At 35.3% G+C, this 19512-nt stretch overlaps 1 protein-coding gene across 1 annotated transcript in view; it reads left to right on the top strand.

Annotated features, from left to right (window-relative positions):
• Positions 1 to 19512, top strand: part of LOC144970474 (FRAS1-related extracellular matrix protein 2-like) — a 216174-nt gene that overhangs the window by 155652 nt on the left and 41010 nt on the right. The window contains exons 3-6 of the mRNA XM_078910158.1: positions 9143 to 9289; positions 9678 to 9758; positions 16897 to 17046; positions 18104 to 18229. Coding sequence (XP_078766284.1) covers positions 9143 to 9289; positions 9678 to 9758; positions 16897 to 17046; positions 18104 to 18229 — 504 coding nt within the window. The remainder of the gene's footprint in view (positions 1 to 9142; positions 9290 to 9677; positions 9759 to 16896; positions 17047 to 18103; positions 18230 to 19512) is intronic.

Raw genomic sequence — 19512 nt, 5'->3', positions numbered from 1 at the left:
CGTCATATTGACTTTAAATTGATAATAAATGGGGGGCGAAGTGGCCGAGTGGTTAAGGCATTGCACTGTGACCCGGAAAGTCCCGGGTTCGAGCCCCGCTTCAGGCACTTTTGTTTTTTACTTGGGCAAGATTATTAACCCCCAATTTGCTCACATGGACATCATGGGTGATTCCTGTTGACATCAGACATCTTGTTTGATGAGTCATCTATACTCCTTCATGGAATGCCAAGCCGACGATATATTTTGATGTGGCGGAAGGGCATAATTTTTAATTATTTTTTTTAATGATATTAGGGTAGGGTAAAATCGAACCCCGCTGTAATGGGGTAATGTCTTCTAACATCAATCCAACCCTTTCAACGATTCAAAATGAACGTGCACCGCCGATGCTACTACTGCTATACTACAACTACACTCATCTACACGGCCTGTCATGTCAACGTCTGTTTTTCCTTTAAAAACGTGAGTAAGATGTAATGATAGAGCACGTGCGGGTCGTATACTCACCTACCATCGTCATCATCAACATCATCACGTTAAACTTTGCGACGAAGATCGGAGCCGAAACGTAGAAGAAAAAATAGAAAAACAAAAATAAAGACAAGTTTTTTTGTTTTGTTTGTTTTTTGTTTTTTTTTTAGCGTACGGTTCGTTTGTTGATGAATTCAATATGGTTTTCGTTTTCATGAATGGGACCGCACGACCAGTGAGCAGCGCACGTGCATATCTTTAAATACTCATCTGTTGAACTTGGAAAAGAGTAAAGTGCTATTGAGTTCTTATGATCTTTCGCTCATTCACGCGCATGGAATTTCTTTTTAGTGCTCATCACGCCCTCTGTTTGACTATCTCAGCGGGTTGCGCGAACGAAATGTCCTGGAAGGGTGTGATGTGAGCTTTGTCGGGCAAAGTAGTAAGAAAAATACAAGAAAAAAAACATAATCCGCCCCCCCCCCACCATCATCCCTTTCCTCAAAAATATAGATAGAATGCGCTTGGCCAAGGAGTTCACAACATTGCCATCCGGAAGTATAACGGACCAACACACAAACTCTGTGTAACCATGAACTTTTATAGTCTGGTTCATACAGTTTAGTGAGAACAACTCACAAACGCGGATGGCAAAAACAATAACAAAAGCATGAGTGACGTCATCTGCATACTATCTATAAAAATCCTAAAGAATCTGGCTGACTGGACTGGTGACTGAACCAGAGACCTCCCGCTTATCGGTTAAACGTGCTACCAAAACAAACAAAAAAAATCATCTCAAAAAAAATTTGCTCACCTCAACTGATTGGGGATCGAAAGTCTAATCTGTAATCAGGCGGTTGGAGGTTCGATCCCTCGTACAGCAAAGCACGTCTGGTGACCTGTAACTATGAGGTCTGAGGTTCAATCCCCAAATGAGGCAAGATTGATATTTTGGAATGTTTGTTTTTTTTTTTCTCTTTTTCTTTCTACTTTGTCACGTATTGTTTCATACACATTTTTTCAGAATTTCATGGCAGTCCTCCAAGCATTTTCCAGCCTATTTGTGTCGGTGCATATCAAGGTTACTATAGCGTGAAACGTACAATAGCAATTGCTTGCTACCCTATGGATAGGACGATCGTATAATATTACAATGTGCCCTTTGCCAGGTCAAAGAGAACCAGCTACCCAATCACTGCTGGGCGGAAAGAAGGGTAAAAAAATAATTTTAAAAATTCGGCTGCACCCGGGATCGATCTCGGTCTCCTAATTGCGTGTGAAACGAACGCTCTACCAACTGAGCTATAAGCTACCCCCCCCCCCCCCCCGCCCATTCGTGACCCCTCACCTCCTCAAAACGGTATTATGCCGGGATGATTAAGATGCTGAAAATTGAATTTATAGCCAGAAATATCAGATTTGTTTTGAGTTTGTATGTTTGATTGAGGAGAATGAATATCATATTTTATTGTGCCAATTAGCGATCATTCCAATTTTTTGACCAATTTAAATTCAATTTGACTTTATCACATCGTGTTCATCCCGACATAATACCGTCACATCTTTACACCGGTGACTGCTCCATATTCTCTCACCAACTCATAATTTGCAAATTAAATGTCCGCATTATTTTATAAAGGAGACGCGTTCAGGTCGTGAGCACTATCTATATTATATTTTGCTTTCCTATCTGTTTAGCATTCATTATCTGTTATTCTGTCCTATCACCTCTTGTCTTATCTCCAAGTTTTATGGCTTCTACAAAATGTCTATAAATCAGCGGAACTTTAAAAATCAGATTTTTAAAAAAAACTTCAGTTGTTTAGGTGGTGCGGGGTGGGGGGGGGGGGTGCATGAGAGGGGATTATTTTCTTCTTAAAAGCAATCTTTCCTTTATATTTTCATTAATTAAAAAAAAAAGAAGAAGAAAGAAACGTTTACAATGATGTTTAGAAAGTCTTTACTTCAAAGTCTATTATGGATGAATATTTTATTTTCAGAAAATGCCCTAACATACTACTCAATGTTTTCTGGGTTCAATGACCCCCCCCCCCCTCGGTTCTGTGCGGCTATAATGTGGTCGAGTGTTATGACACTCGCTTTCGATTCGGAAAGTCCTGGGCTCGAACCTCTCTCGGTACATTGTTGAGTCTTTTCTTCCTTTCTTCTCTTAATTTGCAAACTGCCTCTGGTGTATTGTCGGAAATACGCTTCAACAGTCATGACGTCACTTCCCTCGTAATGATGCATGGTAACTTAGTAACTGGTTATAAACAATCGGACAATAGCGAGCGCCCTTGTGAAATATTTCTCCGACGAGCAAAAAAGTGTATCCAGAGGAGAAAAACATTATAAATACGATCATGTTTTGACTTTTATACATTCTGACATATGAAAAGTTCTAGTCAACATGGAGAATTAAAAAGTACCGATTTTCTTTGTTTAAAACCACGATGGCCGAGGTTGCTGGCGACGTGACATCAGACTATTGAATCCAATTAGGTAGACGTCTAGGCTTGATGTTTTACACTTAAGGATGTGTTTGAGTGTTATAATAATAATAATAATAATAATAATAATAATAATAATAATAATAATAATAATAATAATAATAATAATAATAATAATAAGCATATTTATATAGCGCCTTTCGTCGCAACCTCAAAGCGCTTAAAAAAAAACCAAAAAAAAAAAAACCAAAAAAAAAAAAAAAAAAACCAAAAACAAACCCCCCCCCCCCCCCCAAAAAAAAAAAAAACCAAAAAAAAAAAAAACATTCAACCAAGGTATTAAAACAATTAAGAGCATAAAAGGGCATCAATACATCATCAATATAAATGTCACATACAATACATTTAAAATTCAATTAAGTAAATATTTCCTGAAAAGATATGTTTTCAGGGCTTTTTTGAAAATGTCGAGCTCGAGAATCTCACAGATTTAGGGAGATCATTCCAAATCGTGGGTCCGAATTTCATAAGAGACCTATCACCAAAATACTTAAGTTTAGTTTTAGGAGATGCTTACAATTTTGAATCGTGGGATCTAAGATTTCTCAGAGGTACGTATGGCTGGAGTAAGTGTTGAATGTAAAGAGGGACAGAAGACTCAAACACACCAAAGCAGTGAATTAACTTTTCTCTAAACTGTTCCGTGGTGATTGAATCTCGGAAAAGGCTCTTTACTCACATTATCTCACCGTACGCATTATGTGTAAAATGAGTACCCGGTCGTTAACAGCGTTGTCTCTGTCGAAAAAAAAATATTGTAATATCGCCCAACAGGCGTCGGGTCTCGTTCTACATATTACGTATTGCTGTTGGCCAGGGACCCCTTGTAAAGCTCTTTGAGCACATTTCGTGATATTGCTCTATATAAAAGCTCAATTTAGAATATTTTGCTCCAGAATCGTTTACCAATTGATAAAGGAAACTGATAAAGGGGCTCTTATACCTTACGATGACAGCACGTGAAACCAACGACTTTAATATTATTATCTTGGTGGTTATTTACTTGTTGCTTATTACAATGACTGAGACAATAGATAGTATGCACTTGGCTAAGAAGTTCATAACATTGCCATCCGGAAGTCAATTGACCAACACACAAAACTATGTGTAATCATGAACTTTTATAGTATGGATTACCGTTTAGTGAGTATTACTCATAAACGTGGATGGCAAAAAACAATAACAAAGACCAGAGTGACGTCAACTTCATTCTATCTATAGCTCAAATGGTAGAAGAGTCGTTTTACACCCAAAAGGTCAGATATTTATCCCTGTTACAGTCGATATCTATTTCGGACCCCTATCCATCCACCAAGTCGTACAATGCAAAAATGACTTTTATTTCTAATCACATTATGTCTAATAATATTATGTTTAAATTCTTTTTTTTTTTTTTTTTTTTTTTTTTTGGGGGGGGGGGGGGGGTCCGATTGACGTGTACATATATATGCAGGTCTGACATCCGAATCCACTTATGGGCCTAGTTTAACATTTTTGTTGTAATGGACAATATTTGGCGTCATTTTTGTGAGATTTCTTTTACAACAATAAAAGCCTATAAGTAATTGGGTTATCAGATCTGCAAATAAGTGCACGTCGGGTCCGATTCAGATGTGATGCGTCGCATTTGTCCCCATATATATTTCTAAATTCCTTATTGCCAATACGCTTCAACGGTCGTGACGTCACTTCCCTCGTAATGACGCGTGGTAACTTAGTAACTGGCTCTAAACTATCGGAACAATGGCGGACGCCCATATGAAATACTTCTCCAACGAGCATAAAAGCGTATCCAGAGGGGGAAAAAACCCATTATAAATCTGATCATGTTTTGACTTTTACACATTCTGATCATAAGACGTATGAAAAGTTCTAGTCAGCATGAAGAATAAAAAGTACCTATATTCTTTCTTTAAAACCACGATAGCCGAAGTTGCTGGGCGACGTGACATCAGGCTATTGAATCCAATTATTCAAGAATTTACCCATCATAATAAGTCCTTCGACCAAACTCCTACACTGCCTACAACAATACGGGCCAAGCTTTGAATGGGGCGGGAAAAGCAACCAAAAAATAAGAGTGCTTGAGATGTAATCATAGCAAAATAGAGAGTTAGAGAGAGAGAGAGAGAGAGAGAGAGGGAGAGAGAGGGAGAGAGAGAGAGAGAGAGAGAGAGAGAGAGAGAGAGAGAGAAAGAGGGGGGGGGGGAGTGAGAAAGGGAGTGAGAAAGGGAGGGAGAAAGGGAGGGAGTGTGTGGGTATGTGTGAGAGCGAGAAGAGAGAAAGAAAGAGAGAGAGAGACAGAGACAGAGAGAGAGAGAGAGAGAGAGAGGGGGGGGGAGAGAGAAAGAGTTAAAGTGCTATCAGCGGGACTCGTGAGCCTTCTAGTTTCCTCGCAACAACCCCTGCGAGTAGGCATGTGTAAAGAGGGCTATGTTGTAACCCCATTCAAGAAGACTCTTGGCCTTTCTCAATATCCCTTGTGTTGAAGATTTCAGTGAATAGCAGATTATGATGTCAAGTTAAAGGTGGCCCGTTATACCCTTACTTAATTATGTTGCTTGATCATAATAATATGTTGTATGTTCGAGGGACCGATGTTACTTTATTGTTAAGGCGACTTGAGCTTGTTGAGATGGTCGGTAATCAAGAGATCTGAGGTTCAATCCCCTGTCGACGTGGACTGATGTTTTGGGATTGTTTTGTTTTTTTCTTCTTGTATTACTTTTTCTTGCTTTGGATGGCACTGTTAAATCCACACTTTTTCATATATTTATTTGGATCCCTGTAAAGGTTTTTAGCACTTTAGCAGATTTCCTGCAGAATTTATTTTTACAATGGATGTCATATTAAAGAGGTTGTTTCAGACAAGACAAAAAGATCTCACGAAAGCTAAAATTACAACGAAATTGGAAACACACCCTCATTAGAGAGATGCATTTTGAAGTTTACGACATCGAACATTTCACACAATTTGTAGGTGGTCTTTCTTTAATATGATACTTTCTACATTTAATTTGCAATGATGTTTACTACGCGCTGTGCCAGAAATAAATATGGTACTGCTTTCACGTCTTGGCTTAGGAGTTTTTAACTCTCTCCTTACCGGCTATTTTTAGGATTTTCCCCAAAAGGTCACACCCAACTAACACAAAATAGATTTTTTTATCACTCAGACATAATAGCAGTCAAATTCTTGCGATACATAATTTCTTTAGCCAAACATGCTCTACAACACACTCTTCTTTTTCTTTAAATGTTATGATGTACAAGAGAAATTTGAATAAGAAAAATGTTGGTTGTATCGCAATGAATATGACGATTTTCCTATAGTTGGTAAGGAGAGGTTTAAAGAAAAGGTGAAGAAAGATTTTTTTTTTGCGAAATGAAACAAGCTTAATTATTCAACAATCTGACATTTAAACAGCTTCGGAATGTCTAGCTTTACCTTTCAAATAGTTTTTCTATTGTATTTTTGAGGGGTATTTTATTTTTATATTTATTTTTTGTTATATTATTTTTTCTCCTCTTAACTCGAGGTAAATGGAGAACTTGACATCGATTGTACCCGATACCACATACAGAGCTGCCTTTAAAAAAATGTACTTTCCCAGGGAAAAAAAATAGAAAAATTAACTTTAACCCTTTCCTTACCAACAATAGGAAAATCGTCACATTCGTTACGATACAACCAACATTTTCCTCATTCAGTTCTTTTTGTAGATTCAATTATTTGAAGAAACTGATTTGTTATAGCAATAAAAACTCGACACTGCCTTGTAGATCTTTTTTTGATAAACAATATTATGTATATAATGTACTTAATTCTTTTTGTTGAGTAAGAAAAATATATTTTTGTGTTAGACGAGTATGAAGTTTCGGCAATAATTCTGAAAATGGCTGGTAAGGAGAGAGTTAATTAGCCTTAGAAATAAATAATTTGCCTTCAGCATGGTCCAAAAACCTGAATATTATAGATTCTATGGAACTAAACCTTCCATAGATTCTATGGAACTAAACCTTCCATAGATTCTATGGAACTAAACCTTCCATAGATTCTATGGAACTAAACCTTCCATAGATTCTATGGAACTAAACCTTCCATAGATTCTATGGAACTAAACCTTCCATAGATTCTATGGAACTAAACCTTCCATAGATTCTATGGAACAAAACCTTCCATAGATTCTATGGAACTAAACCGTCCTTCGCAACAATATTTATTGAGTCAAAGAGCCAGGCGAAAGTAGTTCTGTAGCTGGAGCCAAAAATTCGTATTGCTACGAGTTTTTCGTAGTACTAGTCAGGTCTGCGTATGTCAACTTACAATTTCAACCCTTGTTCGTTTTCTTGAAGTCTCGGGTGTCCTATTTAGTCAAACAATAGAAGAATTTCTTGCAGTTTCCATCAAATACTAACAAGAATACTTAGCGAGAAAGAAAAATAACAAAGAGACAAAAAAAAAAATAATGAAAAAGTAACACGAGCTTTCAGTATTTATTTCTCGTATATTTTTATTAAAACAAACTCCTCGGGCTCTACACCCGAATTAGAGATGTGATGATCTGAACGTTACTTTTAAAGGGAGGCAAGTGAAAAGTATTTTATATTTTTGAATTGTCAGATAACTGAGAGGTGCAAGATTCGGTGATAACCACTTAATTTATTTTTTTGAATTAATAAAATAAAATAAAAATTATTTATTTATTGAATTATGTATTTGTTTATTTAATTATTTATTCATTTAATCATTTATTTAATACATTATTTATTTTTATAATTAATTTTATTTATTTATTTAATAATTAAATATAATTTATTGGGCTGACGTCATTCAGGTCTTTGTTATTGCTGTTTGACATCCGCGTTTAGGCGTAATTCTCAATAACCTGTATTAACCAGACTATTAACGCTCAAGGTTACACATAGTTTTTTTGTGTGTTGTTCTGTTATACTTCCGGGTGGCAATGTTTGAGTTTCTTAGCCAAGCGCATACTATCTATAGGTAGAGTTATGTGAAATCCAACCCGATGTTTTCACTCTCAGATAATCATACTATTTATTGAAGCGGAAACAAAATTTATTTCTATATTACCTACTCTGCTTTACACTGACTAAACGGCGCATAGTTGATAATTGAGTCCTCGGAAAAATACTCTTTACTCACAGTTCCTCGCCGTACTCAAGTGTAAAATGAGTTCTTTATCAAAGACGCACAAATTATGTTGAATCTCAATTTAATTTATCGATATAATTTGACTTTTATTATTTTTCTTTTAAAGTTGCTTTGTCAGGGAGTTTGCATTATAGTTTATTATGGCAGTGGTCTCTGTTCTCTGACATAAGGGAAAAGATGGCTGATAAAAGTTTTCAAAAATCCTGACACAAGTTTGTTTTAATATATCATGTTTGACAAGATATAATTTGTTATGTTGTTATTATGTTGAATTTGAACTATCGTGAGTGTTGGGGTCACTGAAACTTGTACCAAATACTTTTTCGGAGTCGGATGATAAGTAAGATTTGTGACCCATCGTCTCAAAGCGGTATTTTGTCGGAACGAACCAAATGCTTAAAAGCCGAATTAAATGTTAAACTGGTCAAAAACATAAATTGTTGGTATTAGCACCCTAAAATATGGTATCCATTCTCCTCAATAAATCATACAAACTCAACACAAAATCTGATATTTCTGGCTATAAATTCAGTTTTCACCATCTTAACCAACCCCACTTAATACCGTTTTGAGGCGAAGGGTCACATTTAGTTGTTTTACTTATAGATAGGAGAAAGTGATTTTTTTTTCTTCTGAAAGTAAACAAGATAGGTAGTCCTTGACCCCTCCTCTATATCTACAGCTTTTCGCCTTCACAAGTCCGTGTTTAATTGTTGCCTTCATAAATTTCTATAACGTTACTGTCACCATCCTCATTATCATTATTATAATCATCATCATCATCATCATCATCATCATCATCATCATCATCATCATCATCACCGCCAATATCATCATCATCATGATCATCATGATCATCATCATCATCATCATCATCATCATCATCATCACCACCACTACCATCATCGCCATATCATCCCTAGAATGAAATATTAACTCATTAATTACAACATCCTCGCCCTTCGTCCTTCCCTCCTAGGCGGCAATGTCCTGGCCAACCAGCCCTTCCACCTCAACTGGGCGTGGATCTCCCTGGCAAGTGACGTCATCATGGCCAACGAGACTGACAAAGTCCTCAACGTCACCCTCAGAAGGCGAGGATACCTCGGGGAAACTGCTTTTGTCAGTAAGTCACGTGATGTGGAAAAGCCTCAAACGGAAGCTTCAAAGAAGTCTCATGTTTGATCCTATTTCACAAGATAAATTCATCTTAACTACGCCACTACCACATTATCTCATTCATCTGTGGTGTTTCATTCATCCTGTTTTGTTGATAAAGGGGTAACCCGAAACGTTTATTTGATCTGGGTTTTTTTCAATTAAATTGAAGCTTACAATCAATTTCACATTATTATTATTTTTTTTTACAGTAATAAATATGGGCTTATAACCCTTTTGTGCATCAGCATTAAAGCTAAAAAAGCTTTTTTGATTTTAAGATGTTTTTCTATATTTTTTTATTTACGCAAATTCGATTGTATCTTCCTTATTTTGTTGTTGTTTTTGATTGACAGCTGTAACTGCTCTCAACGGGTCAGCCAGGGTTGGTGAAGACTTTACATCTCGATATGCCAAGCAGGTACAATTTAATCCAGGTAAGTGGTCAGCACTTGACAGGTACATGTTAAGAAGTTATTAGGTGTATGTATGCAGACCTGCCAACTACTACTAAAAAATCGTAAAATTACGAAATTTCGGCTTCAATTTCAGAACTTCATGAGCATCTCAGTCATTAAAACGTATTGAAACTTAAAGTTGATGCCACACTATACCATTTTAAGGATTTCGATGTGTTATTTAATCATTGTGAGGGTGAATTGTTGACTTATAAAGATAACTATAGCGACTATTATTTTTATGTCCTAAAAATTACGAATTTTTGAATTTTCAAGTTGGCAGGTCTGTGTATGCTTTCCGTACTCTGGAAAAATAACCCAACAAAACCTGAACATTAAAAGTTTTGGCCAGAAAAAAATGATTCTTCAAATATTCATCAAATATATCAAGAAAACGCGCCATTGAAATATCGATCGATTTAAATAAGTAAAGTCCCAGGTTTGAGATTTTTATTTTGTTGCCAAGATGAGGGTCAAAATAAAACCCTCAAACCTGGGACTTTATTTATTTAAAGCGATTGATATTTCAATGGCGCGTTTTCTGGCCAGAATTAAACGAAAAACTAATCCCTTTATTCATCCCAAATGTGAAATTTGTATTTAGGGTCTATTATTCCAAGGGAAGACCGGAATAACCCAGGTGTCAGTCGCAGTGCAGCGCTGCAAAGTGAACTAGGGCAATGTGACTTGCTCAAGGCCAGTCAGCGGTTTAGCAAGTTATACCTGCACTTATTTTGTTACCAGTTTTTTTTTCTTCAGATTTTGACCGTACTTGCCATTATTAATCCCTGGGTGGGGTTCCTGAACTCCCATAATGGGCAGGCTGGGTGCGGTTCCTGAACTCCCATAATGGGCAGGCTGGGTGGGGTTCCTGAACTCCCATAGAGTGGGCAGGCTGGGTGGGGTTACTGACCTCCCATAGTAGGCAGGGCGTTCTTACTGTGTCTTCTATCCCCCTATCTGGATGGGGTTACTGACCTCCCATAGTAGGCAGGGCGTTCTTACTGTGTCTTCTATCCCCCTATATCTTGGTGGGTTCCTGACCTCCCATAGTGGGCAGGGAGTACTTACTGTGTCTTCTATCCCCCTATCTGGATTGGGTTACTGACCTCCCATACTGGGCAGGGCGTACTTACTGTGTCTTCTATCCCCCTATAGATAGTATGCAGATGACGTCACTCAGGCCTTTGTTATTGTTTTTGCCATCCGGGTTTGTGAGTTGTTCTCACTAACGGTATTAACCAGACTATAAAAGTTCATGGTTACACAGAGTTTGTGTGTTGGTCCGTTATACTTCCGGATGGCAATGTTGTGAACTCCTTGGCCAAGCGCATTCTATCTATATCTTGGTGGGTTCCTGACCTCCCATAGTGGGCAGGGCGTACTTACTGTGTCTTCTATCCCACTGGGTGAGATTTCTGACCTCCCGTAGTGGGCAGGGAGGTACTTTCTATGTCCTATATCTGTTTTCCAACTTGCTTTCTGTCTTTGTCTTGCGAATGAGATTATTTGGTTTTGTTCAGGTCCTGGTCGGATGCCCTTGCTGAGAGTGAAACCGTCAAATGTATAGTTAAGAGTTTTGGGAGATGATATTTTTTTCCTTGTTAATCATCTCTCTGTTTATGCTTGTAATGTGGTTTGTTTATATATTATATATGATTTGTAAACATTTGAGTGTATTCCTCTTAGTAGGGGCCTGTGCTTGTATCTGTTCATTGATAGTGTGCTCTTGAAATCTACATCTGTTACCTATTTGAGTCAATTCCCCATTGTCTTACCTTTTCTTGGGTGCTTTAATTGTCATTCTAGAACTTTTTAGTATCCAATTTTCTTCCTTGTTACTGGCGCTGATATGACCTAAATGTGTTGCGAGCAAGCGCCGTAAAACCCTTAAAAACAATAACAAACTATTATAATTTATCCCAGAAAAGACAGAAACCAAAATCGTTCCTACATTATTATTATTATTATTATTATTATTATTATTATTATTATTATTATTATTATTATTATTATTATTATTATTATTATTATTATTATTATTATTATTATTATTATTATTTATTATTATTATTATTACTATTATTATACTCGTTGGGGTAGGTACCTTTCATGTGGCTCGCTGGCACGGCAAGCAATACGAAGTCGATTTTGGTGTCACAAAGGTCAAGCAATGTTAAGCGTGATCAGTGGCCAAGTTGGTGACATGATCGTGGAAAATTCTAGCAACAGCATTGTGTCCTTGGATAAGGCATTTTACACACAATAATGCCCCACTCGATCGAAGTGTCACTGATAAGTACCTGGCCGTTGGCAGTGACGGATAGCGTGAGAGTGTTTGTTGGTCTAAAAGGCACGACTTACAATACAGGCGATTGATTTTGTGTGAAAAATGAAAATAGGGTTCCATATGGGTTGGTGGTTGGGGGGGGGGGGGGTGGGGGTAAATGATAAATGAAACATAGTGAAACGTATTGAGCATAGATAATTAGTGGAAATGGGAAAAAAAGTCAAATGTGGAAATATATAAATATTCATATTCATAATAATGTTTTTATTTAGATTTTTTAAAAAAATTATTTATTTATTTTATTTTTTTTGTAAAGACCGTGGGTAAAATTGAGAATTTCTTATATCATTCTCTCAGAGGAAAAAAAAAAATAAAAAGAAAAGAAAAACGTATTTAAAATGTTGGCGACTAAACTCGTCTTTCAAATATCGATTGATTAAAATTACCTCGTCTTGGCAAAAACTCACAAACCTGGGAATTGTTTTATGACTTAACGGTTGCCCCAGGTTTGAAAGTTTTTATCAAAATGATGGTAGTCATAATTTTAATGTATTGATATCGAAAGAACGAGTTGTGTGGCCAAAATCTGAAATACGTGTTTTTTCGTGTTATGTCAGTATTCTATTTGATTTTAACTCTATTGCTTAGAGTAACATCGTAGTGGAGCTGAAGGCTTCTACAGTTCTGACGTACCCTGGAAAAACCCATATTTAAAAATTTGGCCAGAAAACTCGTCCTTCAAATATCGATCGATTTAAATGACCCTCATCTTGGCAAAAAAAACCCTCAAACCTGGGACTTCGCGAAGTCTCAGGTTTGAGTTTTTTGCCAAGATGAGGGTCATTTAAATCGATCGATATTTGAAGGACGAGTTTTCTGGCCAAATTTTTAAATATGGGTTTTTTTTCCAGAATTCGACAGAGTTGACATCTCGTTTGATTGAAAGAAAACAAATATGGCGATCTCGGGTATTATTTTTGGTGGATAGAAAATTACACGGAGGGATTTTGAGTCTTAACATTCGGAAAGTGTGGGAGGGGGAGAGGGAGGGAGGGAGGGAGAAAGGGATGGGGAAGGGAGGGAGGGAGGAAGAGAACCACTGGTTTCATGGTCAGGTTGTTGACCTTTGAACAGAATGATTGGAGTTAGGATAATATGATTAACTCACTCAACCCTAACACCGACTATATCCGTAGTATACCCGGGGTTACTTTTACCCCATGCCTATTTATTACATTTTTCTGAGACAAATTATAGGCGTAGTATCAAAGCTAATGTTCTTAATTTTTACATGTTAATGGTAATTGAATAAAACTTATCTATGTACATGCTCATTTTTTATACATTTCTTCCAATTTTGAAAAGTAACAAAAATCTCTAGGATTGAGTGAGTTAATATCTTATGTTGACTTTGGTTTTTGTTTGTTTGTCTGTTGGTTTGTTTGTTTTCTGCTCGTTTGTTGTATTAAAAAAATTGTGCTCTGTTTTGATTCATTTTTATTTTTATTCTATTTTTGTTTTATTTTTTATTTTTTTCGTTCTTTTTTTTTTTTTGGGGGAGGAGGGGGTTGTTTTGGAATTTAGAATTGTATTTCTTCATCGCATGTTGTGTCTTGAAGCAAATGTGTATTGGAGGTTGGTTGCACGAATGTGACCCTTCGTAAAGATTCTGTTCCAGTGAATCAACAAATACGCCGCTCAGAGCGGGACTCAAACATAGAACTTTCTGGTCCGAAGGCGAGCGTCATACCACGATATCACATATAAGTAGGCATTTTAAAAAAAAACTAATTCTGTCTTTAAAAATTCATAAATTCTAAATGGTTTGTCCTTATATTCAGTTTTTTTTAATTTGTTTTTTTTTAAACCATGTCTAATATTATAATAATAATAATAATAATGATAATAATAATAATAATAATAATAATAATAATAATAATAATAATAATAATAATAATAATAATAATAATAATAATAATAATAATAATAATCTTTACTTTATTCATCACAAAAAAAAAATGGAAATTCGTTTACAGACGTGGCATGCATAAAAATGTATAAAACACAAAGTTGAGAATATATGGCGACAATGTATACTATATATATATATATATATATATAATATATATATATATATATATATATATATATATATGCATATATATATATATAAATATATGCAAATCTACAAACATGTAAAAATATACAACCAAAAACCAACAGCAACACCTTATATATTAATTTAATAAATTGAGATAGGCCATACCTCTGGCCTTTAGTCCGAACTTGTGAGTGTATATTTGAAAGACATAACACCGAATCGTGACTGTGGGTTATATATCATCTTTTTGTGGGATGGAAATATAATTGGCAATTAAGATAGAAGACTAGAATTGGACAAGTTGATAGAATACCATTTTTGTAGAAAGTCTCTCCCATTCGAGATTATAAGACATTTATCTCCCTTACAAATGGGTTGTTTCCCTTGTTATCTTTGTTTTATGTCGCCATGGTGATCGTAAAACAACCACGGGAGATAACCCCAAGTGGATGAGATGTCAAAATAGCAAGCCACGAGCTCTTTTGACGCGGATGTCGGTACCTGTGTATGGGATGGCCAATTACCTTATCGACACATCTGTCATTTTAGTATGCATGTTTCAAGATGTATGTAATATAATAATTATTATATATATATATATATATATATATATATATATATATATATATATATATATATATATATATATATAAATATTTATGAGTGTTGGTGGGTACTTGTAGGTACGAAAGTGCTCGCTAATGGTGGTTAGAGCTAATATATAATGTAAATTTTCACTCACATTTTTTTGGCCGAGACGACTCGTTTCTGTCCTGGACAGAATCGAGTCGTCTCGGCCAAAAAATGTGAGTGAAAATTTACATTATATATATATATATATATATATATATATATATATATATATATATATATATATATATAATATAAATATATATATATAACTATATATATATATATATATATATATATATATATATATATATATATATATATATTATTATATATATCGGGATACCTGAAACTAAAATCAAATGCATCTACCAAGACACTGCACATACAATTTGATTACCGTAAATTCAAAAAGAAAAAACAAACACACAAAAAACAAAACAAAACATAAAAAAAAAATTAAAAGCAATAACGACAAAAACATTTATTAAATATTTTAAAGATCAAAGAAATCATTTTGAAATCTGTTGACTATTGTCAAATTGTGGGTTATCAGTATATAATATGTAATAGTTGCATAGGTATTTTCTATTGTGAGTTGAACGAGCCGTTTGTAGCAATGACTATCCCGCACAAATCTTTGGGCCTCTTTTTCGCTTACGAAGTGCCCGAATTCGCGTCAAAATATGGGACGAAGCCGTTTCGTATATGCTATTTTTAAAAAATTAATTACGACGCTGTTTATTGATGAATATGACTGAAAGTTGGCACACAGTTAGAAAAAAGGTCATTTTAGATTATGTCAAGCGACAAAACTCGTGCGATTACCAGAAGACCGTTAAAAATAAATTTTTACTCTTTGGAGTAAAATATTTCTAAAACTACCTGGCGTGGAGGTTTTGTCGCTGACAAGGTAATACATGAACATTTCTTCTTTTTGGTTGTAAAATTTCATATGAATATGACGAGTACTTTTCCCGTATTTTACAAAACACCATCCTAATTTGCTCTTCAAGTTTCACACTTATTACGCAAGATACAACCAAAGGTCGAAAAAAAATGCCGAAAAAGCGTCCCATATTTTTGCGTTTTTTTCCTCTTTGCGGGTCATCCAAATAAATGACACCTTTGAAACTGCATAACTTGTTTATTTATGAATGGATTTTCAAAATTCAAAAACATTTTTACTCAGTGGAGATAGGGCTTTGATTTTAGACAAAAATTTTCCTCAAAAAGAGAAAAAAAATTTTTTTTCATAGTCATTGCTAGTTTAAAGTGTTATGTGCATTCTCTGTAGAAACAATATGAAGGTAATTAAGTGGGAAAGGTGTCGTGGAAAGAGAAAAACAATCAAACAGAATGGTATTGGATGGACTAAATATAAGAAAGAAAGTACTTCTGGTGATTTTAAAGCACAGAAAGTTGGCGTGCCATGGCCATATACGACGCCAAAACAGTCTTCAGAAGTGAAAACTTGAAGGAAAGATTAACTCTCTCCTTGCCAGCCATTTTCAGTCTTTTCCCCAAAACTTCAGACCCAACTAACACAACAGTTATTTTTTATCACCCAAACACAATATCAGTAAGTTCTTGCGATACTTAATTTCTTTAGCAAAGCATGCTTTACAACACATTGTTCATTTTCTTTAAATTTTATGATTACAAAAGAAATTTGAATAAGAAAAATGTTTTTGTATCGTAACGAATGTGACGATTTTCCTATAGTTGGTAAGGAGAGGGTTAATGGGGAAAAAGGGAGAGGGAGTCAACGAAAGAGCTGGTTGGGGAAATATAAAAGAAATGACTGGGAGTATGATGGACGACTGCTCAGAGATGGCTATAGACAGAGAATAAATGTTGGAAGACCATGGCATCCAACCTCTATGAGAAGCAACCCTGGGCAAGGTATGGTAAGGTAATGAAGTGACAGATAACCATTTTTGAGTTAATATTGCACTTCTCCAAATGCCGAGAAAAAAAGTTAATCGTGTTTTTAATATCTTATATGTTGTGTAATTTTTCAGTTTAAAAAGGATATCGCCATCATTTATTTGAAAGACGAATCAACTTATCTTTGCCCATTTTTCCTCCACCAGGTCAAACGGAGAAAACATGGCGGCTGCGACTCGTGGATGACAAGAAATTTGAACAATCGGAATCTTTTGAGTTGAAACTCTCTGACCCTGTCATGGCCGTGCTGGAATACCCGGATGTGGCCAAGGTCACCATAGAAGACCTTGAAGACGGTGGGTCTTGTGACGTAAAAATGGAAATCTTTTAACTTATCGGAGAGAAAAAATAAAATTGTAGCTCCATACTCAAACCTGCTGAGCACAACGAAAAATTCGTAGAATTACTATTTTTTAGCTCCAAATACAGAACTGCATATTATGCTTCTTTGATTCAATAAATCTTGTTGAAAAGGAAAGGAGAATTGGGTTCCGTCGAACCTATTTTCAGGACTGTGCAGCATTTTAAAAAATCATAATTGAGATAGACTAAGTTATTTGTTTGTAAAGCTATGTAGACTAATTTTTTTTCTTTCCCCGAGAAACCACGAAGTTTTGAAATTTCAAATATACATTTCTGTACATAATAAATGAATGTCTGATATAACGAGCAATTGTTGCACTTTGGTTTTTAAGATATTTTTTTTTTGGTCTCTTTTCTTTAGTTACAGAAAAAAAAGAAACAAACAAAGCGAAAAAACAAAGAGAAAAAAGGACGTTAAACTAAAAAAAAAAAAAAAACAAACAAACAAAGAACAAGCCAGCAAAAAAAAAAAAAAAACCACAATTTAATCCAAACAAATCAAGACTGTAACCTTAACAGCTTTAAAAGACAAATTGATAGTTTCCTTCAGGATCTAAAATACAGCACCGATTTCCCATTGAAGCTACCAGCCAGTCTTTCGACCTCCACAAGTTGGTGGTGGAGACCGATCCAAAGACCATCAACGGGCCACCGGCCCTCTACGATGAACTCATACTCATACTTATTGATAATGATTTGATATTGAGTTTGGAAAGAGTATTTGTGACCCATCGTCTCAAAACGGTATTAATTGTTAAACTTAACTTGTCAAAAATATAAATTGTTAGCATTAGCACCCTAAAATATGGTATCCATTATCCCCAATAAAACATAGAAACTCAACACAAGTCTGATATTTCTGGTTATAAATTCAATTTGTAACATATTAACCATCCCGACTTAATACCGTTTTGAGGCAAAGGGTCACTATTTAATGTTTGATATTTTTTTCTTCAAATACATACATAAACATGTTAATTTGATTCACAGAATCGCAAGTGTTTTTCTCTGACGACATCGTCAAAGTAGCAGAAGACATCGGGGAGGTGTTCATCCCCATCAAGAGAATCGGAGACATTTCTGAAGAGACTGTTGTTATCTGTTCTACCGTTGAAGGTGAGATTCTAGAACACTCCATTATATATAACGTATCAACAGTTTTTAAAAAGCATACAAAACACATGCACACACACACACACACACACACATATATATATATATATATATATATATATATATATATATATACACATGCACACACACATATACACATATGCACACACACATATACACACATGCACACACACATATACACATGCACACACATATATACACACATGCACACACTACACACATATACACACATGCACACATATACACACATATACACACATACATAAATCGACCCATGCACACACACATAATATATAATACGCACACAAACTAAACAGATACACACGACATATAAACCGACCCCCCCCCCCTCTTCACACACATACACACACGCACGACCACACACACAATAACACATACACACACATACACACACACACACACACACAAACACACATACATAAACAAACAAACGCTCGCGCGTCCGCGTGGTATGAATTTCTTTGTGCTATCAGTTCATTTCGTGCACCATTCATATAATTTGATAATAATATGAAAAGACATGTATAAGATACTGTCATTTTATATAAAAACAGGTTTTGTCTGATAGGTGAACAGTCTTTTCAATTTTCGGCCCCCCATTTTTGGAACTCTCTCCCGTCACACGTGAGATGCTCGGATTCGTTGACAACGTTCAAATCTCGCTTAAAGTTTTATCTTTTTACGTCATAATGTTGCAATATTATTTTCATATTTTGTTGTTGTTAAATTGAATTCGTATCACGTTTCCTTCACACTTGTCTCACTGTAACATGTTTTGTTTTATATCACTGTAAAGCGCTTAGAGCCTGTGACAACGGGGTAAAGCGCTATATAAATGACATTTATCTGGTAATGGTGCTTGCTCTCTCCTCTGTTGTATTTAAAAAAAATTCGTTCCAATTTATTTTTCGTTTGTTTTTGTTTATAATGGGGGGGGGGGGGGGTTGTGCTTGTTTTGTTGTTGTTGTTGTTGTTTTGTTTTTGTATTGTTTTTTGTGATTAATTTTTTTTCGTTTGTTTTTTGTTTATTTATATTTTTTGTAGATCTTTTTGTTTTGTTTTGATTTTATTTTGGTGTTTTTGTTTCTCTTCTGTTTTCCTGTGATTTCTCTAAAAACCTCTGAAATGTTGCACTGTTTCAATTTTAATGTGGTAATAATGAAGGAGGTAAATATTCAGTTTATTATTTAATCATAGTCTTAATTATTTAAAAAAAAACAATCGAACATGCTTTTTTTTTTTTT

Source organism: Berghia stephanieae, chromosome 4 (genome assembly GCF_034508935.2).
Source record: "Berghia stephanieae isolate SIO BIC M18660-M18661 chromosome 4, UCSD_Bste_1.3, whole genome shotgun sequence".
NCBI classification, from domain to species: Eukaryota; Metazoa; Mollusca; class Gastropoda; order Nudibranchia; family Aeolidiidae; genus Berghia; species Berghia stephanieae.
This window is presented reverse-complemented; position numbering and strand designations above follow the sequence as displayed.